Genomic DNA, 10,378 nt, shown 5'->3' with positions numbered 1-10,378 from the left:
ACAGCCAATAGGAAAGCGATTAACACAGAAGATTTGTACATAATTAGATTAGAAATAACACTTAATCCAATGTTTGTTAGTAAAAACAAACATTTAGTATAGCATATCCTTTTCTATTTCAAATAGGCTGTCTATAAATATGCATTGTGGTGATACTGATTAACTTGAAGCAAATGAAAAGTTCCTGTGTACATTTTTTTTATTTATTATAAAAATATATTTAAATTCCAGTGTTAGTGTCAATTTCACTACTTAAGCTTCAATTAAAATGTTTGTTTTTCACTCTCACTGTGGCCAGAATTCATCAGCTACATCATCTATCTCATTTCTATAGGACAGCGCCCATCCCTACCTCGGATGCATCCACCTCCACTCCGAACGGTAGTGATGGATTGGGATGGGCCAGTACCGGGGCTGAGGTGAACAGAACCCTCAGGTTACTGAAGGCCCTGTCAGCCTCAGCAGACCAGCGGAGCCGGGACGGCCCACCCTTGAACAGTGATGTGATGGGAGCTGCGACCTTGCCAAAGCCCCAGATAAACCTCAGATAGTAGTTGGCAAAGCTAATAAAGTGGTGCACCTCCTTTACCATGGTTGGAGTCTGCCAATTTCGCACGGCTGAAATGCGATCTCCCTCCATCTCCACACCTGAGGTGATAATGCGGTATCCGAGGAAGGAGACGAACTGTTGGAAAAACAGACACTTTTCTGCCTTGGCATAAAGGTCATGTTCCAACAGTCAGGCCAGCACTTTGCGAACCAGGGACACATGCTCGGCGCGCGTAGCGGAATAAACCAAAATGTAATCGATGTAGACTACACTGCGACCAAGCATGTCCCGAAACACCTTGTTCACAAAGGACTGGTAGACGGATCAAACAGTAAGGCATCACCAGGTATTCATAATGCCCTGTGGGGGTGCTGAATGCTGTCTTCCACTCGTCCCCCTCTCGGTTACACACCAGGTTGTGCACACTCCGGAGATCGAAAGCGCGCACCATGCATTGACTCGATCACAGACGGAATGAGGGGTAGAGGATAACTATAACGTATTGTCCCCTGTGCTTGGTAATCGATGCAAGGGCGCAGACCTCCGTCTTTCTTCTTCACAAAAAATAAACTTGAGGAGGCGGGTGAAGTGGAGGGACGTATGAACCCCTGGCGCAGGGACTCGGAGACGTATGTCTCCATAGCCTCCATTTCAGCCTGTGACAGGGGATACACATGACTCCTGGGAGGCACAGCGTCTACCCGGAGGTTTACCACGCAATCCCCCGCCTGATGAGGTGGTAATTTGGTCGCCTGCGTTTTGGAAAACACGTGCGCCAAATCGAGGTATTCTGGGGGTTTCCACCGTAGTTGCACCAACGGAAACACCTAGACACCTACCCTGACACTTTTGCGACCACCCCTTGAGAACCCTCTGCGGCCATGAAAAGGTGGGGTTGTGTAGTGCTAACCAGGGAAGACCTAACACAACAGGGAAATCAGGAGACTCAATAATTTAAAAAAGTGACTTGCTCTCGATGAGTCTCGTGTGTAACCATAGTGACTGGTGCTGTAACTTCCCTAACGAACCCGGACCCTAATGGTCGACTGTCAAGTGCTCTGATGAGGAGTGGAATGGATAGGGGAACCAATGTAATGCCTAGACAATGTGAAAATGACCTGTCCATAAAGTTCCCAGCTGCGCCTGAATCGACCAGCGCCTTACACTGGGGAACTACAATGTAATCAGGAAAGTGGATGGGTAGGGTACAGTGCGTACTCTGAACAAGTGTGGGTGTTCGATACCTGGGGTGATGCGAGAGTGCCCTGCCTGCCGCAGCCAGACCCAAAAGAACCCTGAAGACATCGTGAAGGAGAATGTCCTCTCGCGCCACGAGAGTGACACTGGCGCTGTCGTCCTCTGCTCTCCCGGATCGCCGCTCCACCCAGCTCCATCATCTCGTGATCCAGGACAACTCCAGGCATGTGCTCCTCTCCTGCTGACTCCATGGCGGGTGTGTGATTCTGTGATGTGGTGATTTGAAGGAGTCAGGTGCAGGAGGGTAAATCACAGAATAACAAGATTTATTCTGGAATACAGAGTTATGCAATAATGCATCAAAGCAGTCCAGTGCGCAAAACAGGCACACTGAAACCAAGGCACACAGGGAAAATAACCCGGTGATACAAAGTACAAGGAGCTCCACCGAGCCTCACTAATCTCACAATATACAATCACACACAAAGACAAGGGGGCAGAGGGAACACTTATACAGGTACTGATGATGGGATATGAACCAGGTGTGTGTAATAAACAAGACAAAACAAATGGATTGATGAGATGAGATGATGAGCGGCAGTGGCTATAAGGCCGGTGACGACGAACGCCGAAGCCTGCCCGAACAAGGAGAGGAGTTAGCCTCGGAGGAAGTCATGACAACTGAACCAATCACGGAGCAACTAGAGAACATTACCAACCCCTACGCTCCATATTTTCCACTGGCTGCCCCATCACCACAGAAAGCCCTGAGCTAGGCTGAAACACCTGCATTTTGGAGCTGCCTTACTCAAGAAAGCAAAAAAGAGACCATGTTTGTATGCGGCTTTATTAGATCTATTATTTTTTTATTTTTTTTACATTGTTTGCAAATTGATATGGTGACACTTATTAATGCCAAAATAAAATGCAAAGCAGGCACAAAAAAACAAACATTTTAAAAACATTTTAAAAACATTAAAACAACTTTTTTGCGCTGCCCCACCTGCCGTGAATGACGGTCGCCACTGGAATAGGATTACAGGATAGCATGCAACATTAGGAGGCAACGTTTATCACATTTGTTTCAGAGGAAATAGGCCAATAGTCATTTTTATAGCAGTAGCCCCTGCTTGGAAACAACATTTAAAGAAAATACTATTACAATCAGATTTTAAAAAACTGATAAAAATATACCTTATGGAACAGCGGGGACTGTGAAGAGACACACACAAAGGTAGACACATTGTAATATTGTTGTATGGTGGTATTATACATTTTGTATTGTAGATACATACAAATACAAATACAAGCTAGTATAAGATACCATTTTAATTAAAGTATAGGCTAATATTCAACGTGTCACATGTTCACTCTATTGCAACAAGATACAATGTGCAACAGTGAAATTAAAATTTCACAAGGGATTGTTTGTAATATTAAAACTGTCAGCTGAACACTCAATCAATTCCAACCATTTGTAACCCTGTTCCCATCATTTCAGCTGCTAAGATTATTTTTTACATTAGCTTGTATATGCTATAGATATCTATTTTTTTTTTTAAATGCCATTATTATACATTATTTAGACATGCACGCTCATACGTATCCTAGCTCATAACGCTACTATATTGTGTGTGGTCAGTTTGTGTAATTAACAGCTTTTTTTCTTCTCGTAACGCAATAGGAGGGTATGTCATTGATGCAATGTTCAGTTGATTTTACGTTTTATTCTCTCTCAAAAATGTATGCATTTAAAAATCTTACAAATGGTTGAACATCAAACAAAAATTTTAGTGATTGGGTATCGTAATATTAAGGATGTTTACATGTAAATATTATCTACCCTTCTCCCTGAAGTGTGCACTCATAAACAAATATGATGGAAACTCCCTTTAGCCCATGCGTACACCAATCTAATACATTTTATCCATGAGTGTAGTGTCTAAACAGTTTATGACTTTGCTGACGTTTGCAAATGGTGTGTTAGAGGAAGTTGACTCAGCTTGCGGAAGCATCTGGAAAGCATTACTAGAGGGGCCCCCTAAAATAGAGGAAGTCTGTTATGTGGCGTCCTGGGATTGGTTTATGGGAAAACCACCCACATCATGTTACAGATTATAAATACCATGGTTGGAACAAAGGACGAGGAGGAACAACATATTAGAGATTGGGTCAGTTGTTCTCCAGATGTCTGCAGGAGTCTGTAAATTGACGCTGAAATCTTTGGTGTAATAAACTATTATAATCAAGGACAGTGTCAGCGGATTTCTTGTCATAAACAGCATCGTTATTTAGATACCACATTAGGGAGAGCAAGTATGGTATTATTTTATGTATCATTAAGGCAAATGTAGGGAGAGGTCAAAGGTAAAATAATAATATTAGTAATAAGCATGGATATGTTGTAAAATTAAAAACCTAAATGCCTTAAAATGTTTATGGATTGAGAACCAGTTGAAAGGTTAATACAGAGCGAAGACATTTATGTGTTTTTCATAAAACTCCCTGCAGCTGGTCTGGGAATGTCAATGACGTGATGGCTGTGTGGAGATTGGAGTAACAATGGAACTAGTGTTATCATTTATGCTTATGACCTTATGACCTGACACATGGCCACATGCACATATGCACATAATCTCAGGGGCCGGGGAGGATGATGAATGATAAATGTTTTATAATGTGTTATGAAATGATAATGGTGAAACAGAATGAACATGTTTGATATTTTATAATCCAGATACATGCTTAAATAAGGAATATAGGCATGGAGTATATGCTGTGTTTTAAATGAATGCATGTGTTCTTTCACAGGAGCTCTTAAACTGTGGCCCATGGGCTTGTTATAGACACATGGTATGCATTACATTCGTTTTTTTAAGAAGGGGCCTAAGCACGCAGCCAATATAATGATAGAATGAGAGGGGTGGTACAGAACTAAAAAAAAGTTAGGAATGTACGCATGTTTTTTCATTTGTGTGGATATAAGAGATCTCTAAGCCAGAGAGAGACAGTTTTGTTCCATGGAGCAAGCTGGGCTTTGTTATGCAATAAAGTCTAATTCTTGAATTCACAAGCTCCGGTGTCTTGAGAGATATTTTTGAGATGATTATCTATTAGTCAAATATTTCTACCACGACACAAGTAAGTGCACACCTAGGGGAGAAGGGTAATTAGAACGAAGCCTCTGTAAATCTCACTCAAAACCAGCTCGTTCATTTTCACTTGTGACAGGAAGAGTGGAAGTTGAGGAAGAGCACGTGGACAGGGAATCTGACTGGTCTGTTGGGATGGAGAGTTTGCTCTCAGACTCACTGATGCTGCCAGCTTGGGGAACCAGACGATACTCACGAACAGGACAGACACGCTCAGTGAAGTTAGGCTGGAAGCAAATGTCTTTGGAGCCGTGAAGCCAGGCCTTTAAAGGTAAAGGTTACATGTAATATGTGAGATATAAGATGTGATTTACACTGTAGATAACAGTAACACTTATAAGATACAAAGATTATAATGAAGTGCAATGCATGGGACCAGGGATAAATATTACCTCTACATTGTCATCCAGGTTCTTGCCTGGATTAGGCACAATGGGAATGAGGATGAATCTCAGTCGTTCTCTACAAAGTGATAGGGTCAGTTCAGATTCAGAGTATAACTTTTTTCAGAGGAAGAATGGAGCACTATGTCCAAAGGAGATTGATTTAAAAATGTAAACTGTACCCCTTGATTTTAGACTTTATTGGGGGCCTATGTGTGGTGTTAACTTCTGTTGGCAAACCTACCTTTCCCTGTAGACCAGCATGCAGGCCAACATGAAGAGTGTCATGGCACCCACTAATGACAGCACTGGCTTCCACACAGACATTGAGCTGCCAGATATGTCTAGGCCAAAGAGAAAGGTTGACATGACAAAGTCCTGACAGAAGCCTGAGCACAACCTTATAACCATAAAGCGAAGCAGAGATTTTGGATCTATTTACCTGTGATGTTATTTCCTTTCATGGAATCCCATAGAATGGGCTGACTCCATTCACTCCAGAACTCGGACTCGCCACAATGGCTGTTAACTCGTGCTCTCACTTGAAACTCATACCGACTGCTCTTTAAGGGGAAAGGAACAGCATAATTCTGTTCTCTGATCAGAGTAGTCTGAAGAAAAGAACAAAGAGAGAGTGGAGGTGAGAGAGAGTTCTTTTCAAAGATTTGTCCAGTATTTTGTTGAAAAATGACCATTAGGCTACAGAGTCCAAACAGTAGTCCAACGTCTGAGTCCTGACCCCTCCCCACCTGCCACTTGTTGTTGTTTATTCTGTAGCGCACTTCACTCTCAATGCATTGGTTGTTCTTGCTGTTGTTCCAGTACAGATTCAGCTCTGGGTCTTTGTTCATCTCAACTGACAGGTTGGTAGGAGGGTAAAGCTTCACTAGAAAAAGCATTAAGGAGGGTCAAACGTTAACGACACATCAAATGAAGATTGAATATAGGACAAACACACATGCTAAAAAGCCTAAAGTAAGATGACTATTGCTCTTCATGTTTAATGCTGTTCTGTATGTAATGTTATGATTTGATTGAGAAATAAAACCTACCCATGCTTTTGAGGTTATGGTTCTGCACATAACTTTTGTTCTGATGGACCAGCTTGGTTGTCAGTGTTCTAAACCTGTCAGACTTGTCATAAGACAGTCTACATCCCACAGCATTACTCTTCTCCTGGAGATATGTTGTGCACTCCTCCATATGATCTTTGATGAACCTAAACACATACCATGTGAAAATGATGGATGAGAATTAGGACCAAAGTACGGACATTCAAGATTTGACAGAGATACACTCCCCTCCGTATGTATTTGGACAGTGAAGCAATTATTTATTTTTCTGGCTGTATACTCCATCATTTTGGATTTGAGATCAAATGTTTCAAATGAGGCAACAGTACAGAATGTCAATTTTTATTTGAGGGTATTTTCAAACATACTGTATCTGTTTTACCGTTTAGAAATGAGAGCATTTTATGTATCTAGTCCCCCCATTTGAAGAAGTCATAAGTATTTGGGCAAATTCACTATTATAGTAGTCAAAAGTGACTCTACAAACTTGTTGGATGCATTTGCAGTTTGTTTTGGTTGTGTTTTGCGTAATATTTTGCCTATTAGGAACTGAATGGTGAATGATGACTGGAGTAATTTTCTTTCTGTGATAAGATGTTTCTGAACACTTCTAAATTAATCCTGATAACGCCATGATTAAGAAAATGAATCATGAATAATGATGAGTGAGAAGTTTACAGAAGCTACAACAAAACATACTAACCTCTCACCATTACCAATAACAGGGGAGGTTAGCATGTGTTAGGGGGTATGATCATTGTGTCACACCCTGATCTGTTTCACCTGTCTTTGTGATTGTCTCCACCCCCCTCCAGGTACAAAACAGGAACTTGTAATACACTTTTGTTACATCGACACTGTCTGCATCTGGGTCTTCTCCTGAAACGTGATACTTTGTGCCTCTGTAACTTTCTCACTCATCATTATTCATGATTCATGATTATCCATAATCATCATAGCATCCACATTAATGTAGAAGTGTTCGGAAACATCTTCTATTCTTAATTACAATAAAAAGTTACTCCAAAATGACATAATACATTATTCACCATTCAGTTCCTATTGTTCAAAATATAATCCGAAATACAACCAAAACAAACTGCAAATGCATCCAACGAGTTTGTAGAGTCACAAGCTTGATGTATTCATTGAGTGCAAGGAATATGGGACCAAATACTTAACTTTTGACTACTTTAATACACTACAATTGAATTTGTCCAAATACCTATGATTTCTTCAAATGGGGCGTAATGGCCAAAATAAAGGAAACACCAACAAAGTGTCTTAATATGCACCTTGACATAGATTCTACAAGTGTCTGGAACTCTATTGGAGGGATGTGACACAATTATTCCACGAGAAATTCCATCATTTGGTGTTTTGTTGATGGTGGTGGAAAACGCTGTCTCATTCGCCGCTCCAGAATCTCCCATAAGTGTTCAATTGGGTTGAGATCTGGTGACTAAGACGGCCATGGCATATGGTTTACATGGTTTTCATGCTCATCAAACCATTCAGTGACTTGTGCCCTGTGGATGGGGGCATTTCCATCCTATTGGGCCATAACCATAGTAGCCAAAATAATGGCCTGCCCAGCATTTCTATACATGACCCTAAGCATGATGGGATATTAATTGCTTAATTAACTCAGGAACCACACCTATGTGGAAGCACCTGCTTTCAATATACTTTGTATCCCTCATTTACTCAAATGTTTCCATTATTTTGGCAGTTACCTGTACATAAAGTGTTCATTTGTAAATGGCAAAACAGATACAGTATGTACTGTATGAACATACCCTCAAATAAAATGTGTAATTCTGTACTGTCACCTCATATGAAACAAAATGCTGGAGTATAGAGCCACATTTAAAATGTTAGCTTCACTGTCCACAAATACATATGGTAAGGAGCGTAATAACAATAATATATTCAGTCATATAGAGAGTCTCAAAGCCCCTTTCATTGTAAGAGGACAACTCAAACACCTCAATCACCGCCACCAATGTGTAGCACCCAATCACAGTGATGCACGGCAAGCATTTTGCCCAAAGACCTCAACACCCATCACATGTTAAAGGTATGACAGGGTTCTGCCATTGCACTAACCTGTTGTTGAAAAAGGTGAAGTTGACCTCTGGGCTCCCCTGTTCACTCCAGATGCAGTTGACATAATCCAGATTAATGATCAGGCAGTTTACTTCTGCAAAAGGAACAGAAATTGAACATCTTTTTTCAAATATGACATTACACTGAATCCTTTAAAGGGGAGCTGTGGTATGATATCCAGATGAGTTGCATAATTACATTGGGGGTTTACAGATTTTTAAGAGACAAATCAGATAACATATTAAGGGTCTATACATTCATGTATATCATGACTAGAGTACTTTTCCACCATCACATTGAATTAAATCAATACTTTTATCAGCATGTGAATGTATATGACAAGATGGATGGCCATGTTGCAGGAAACCACAAAGTAGTTGACGTCAATCTCAGACTAGCAGGGGACTTTTGGTGTTGCATCAGCAATAGAAATGCCACATGAAACTTTACTTTTCAGATTATTTTGTGTTTCTAGGATGTTATGTAATAGTTTGATCAAATAAATTGCTTTAATACCTGGTATGAAATGTAATTTGTTTATTATTTGAAGTTGAGGGCACATTGGCCGGATGTGTTGTCATAGCACAAGGTCTTAAACAAGTTGAATAAATTAACATTATTTATAAAAAATAAATGTCACAGGTGTAGCATCATTAATACAACAGGAAGATCTTACTGGGGGTGGAGGGAGCCTCATATCCTTGGAGAGAGATGAGGAGAAATAACCAGCTTCCAACCATCTTCATGTCAAAATGGATGCCAGTGGGAAGAACGCAGCCAGCTCTGTGCTCATGTATTTGTGTATGGCTGCTCAATGCCTTCGTCTTTAACCCCCTTTAGTTTCACTCTTTTAAACAGCCATGGTAGGTGTGCTACATTTCCTGTTGCACTGGCCACATCCTTTAAATCTATGAAAAACACAGGAAGAGAAACTACAGAAAATAACATTGCAGGGGGATTGTACAGATCCACTAATAATCTACAATTATAAAGTAAATTAACTATGCACAATAAGTAACAGCCAATAGGAAAGCGATAAACACAGAAGATTTGTACATAATTAGATATAGAAATAACACTTAATCCAATGTTTGTTAGTAAAAACAAACATTTAGTATAGCATATCCTTTTCTATTTAAAATAGGCTGTCTATAAATATGCATTGTGGTGATACTGATTAACTTGAAGCAAATGAAAAGTTCCTGTGTACATTTTTTTAAAAAAATTGTACAAATATATTTAAGTTCCAGTGTTAGTGTCAATTTCACTACTTAAGCTTCAATTAAAATGTTTGTTTTTCACTCTCACTGTGGCCAGAATTCATCAGCTACATCATCTATCTCATTTCTACAGAAAAAGGGTACAGGCACCGGAAGGCAGTCTGTGGCAGGGCTTTGACACGGAAACATACAGGTGTAGGATCTTAATGTGGTCACCCTGTTGTTGCAAGAACATTTCCTGCACAGCAGAAAATGCAAACTTGTAGTGTATTCAATGTTTAAAAGGGGTTCTGAAGTTTGTAATTTCCACTTAAACATTTCAGACTTGATTTTCCCAAACAAAAAATTTGAAAAACAAACATTTTAATTGAAGCTTAAGTAGTGAAATTTACACTAACACTGGAACTTTTCATTTGCTTCAAGTTAATCAGTATCACCACAAGACATATTTACAGAAAACCCCTACACAAATGTAAATTTTTATAATCCACACAATAATTCCAATTTCCTGTTGCTGCAGGATTAAACTGCTCAAATTAAGATCCTACATCTGTAGACCACAATTTAATCAGACCATACTATCTTGAGCTAGTGTGGTAAAATGTTATGCAGAGAGAGACACATTTTTTAGACACAAAGCTGGTGAACCATAGTTTTGCTTTAATGAAGATTGACATACATTATGTTCTTTGCT

General features: G+C 40.0%; 1 protein-coding gene across 1 annotated transcript; it reads right to left on the bottom strand.

The window, feature by feature from the left end:
• Positions 1–4,867: 4,867 nt before the first annotated feature.
• On the bottom strand, positions 4,868–9,438 carry LOC121541304 (cytokine receptor common subunit gamma). The gene is made up of 8 exons (XM_041850288.2): positions 9,141–9,438; positions 8,465–8,558; positions 6,335–6,501; positions 6,032–6,168; positions 5,725–5,893; positions 5,527–5,626; positions 5,292–5,361; positions 4,868–5,162 (listed from the first exon to the last, which is right to left on the bottom strand). The coding sequence occupies exons 1-8, from the start codon at positions 9,208–9,210 to the stop codon at positions 4,941–4,943; spliced, it is 1,029 nt and encodes a 342-aa protein (XP_041706222.1). The 5' UTR covers positions 9,211–9,438; the 3' UTR covers positions 4,868–4,940.
• Positions 9,439–10,378: the final 940 nt, after the last annotated feature.

This window comes from Coregonus clupeaformis, chromosome 27 (genome assembly GCF_020615455.1).
Source record: "Coregonus clupeaformis isolate EN_2021a chromosome 27, ASM2061545v1, whole genome shotgun sequence".
NCBI classification, from domain to species: Eukaryota; Metazoa; Chordata; class Actinopteri; order Salmoniformes; family Salmonidae; genus Coregonus; species Coregonus clupeaformis.
The sequence above is the reverse complement of the archived record's forward strand: the minus strand, read 5'-3'. Positions and strand labels throughout refer to the sequence as shown.

What these genes read in the sequence shown, in the direction of transcription:
- LOC121541304 (XM_041850288.2), bottom strand. Translation starts at nt 9,210, where the DNA reads ATGAAGATGGTTGGAAGCTGGTTATTTCTCCTCATCTCTCTCCAAGGA. An exon ending in GAAAGGAAATAACATCACAG is followed by an intron (nt 5,627 to 5,724) that starts GTAAATAGATCC and finishes TCTTTGGCCTAG; the next exon opens with ACATATCTGGCAGCTCAATG. An exon ending in ATGCTGGTCTACAGGGAAAG is followed by an intron (nt 5,362 to 5,526) that starts GTAGGTTTGCCA and finishes ATCACTTTGTAG; the next exon opens with AGAACGACTGAGATTCATCC.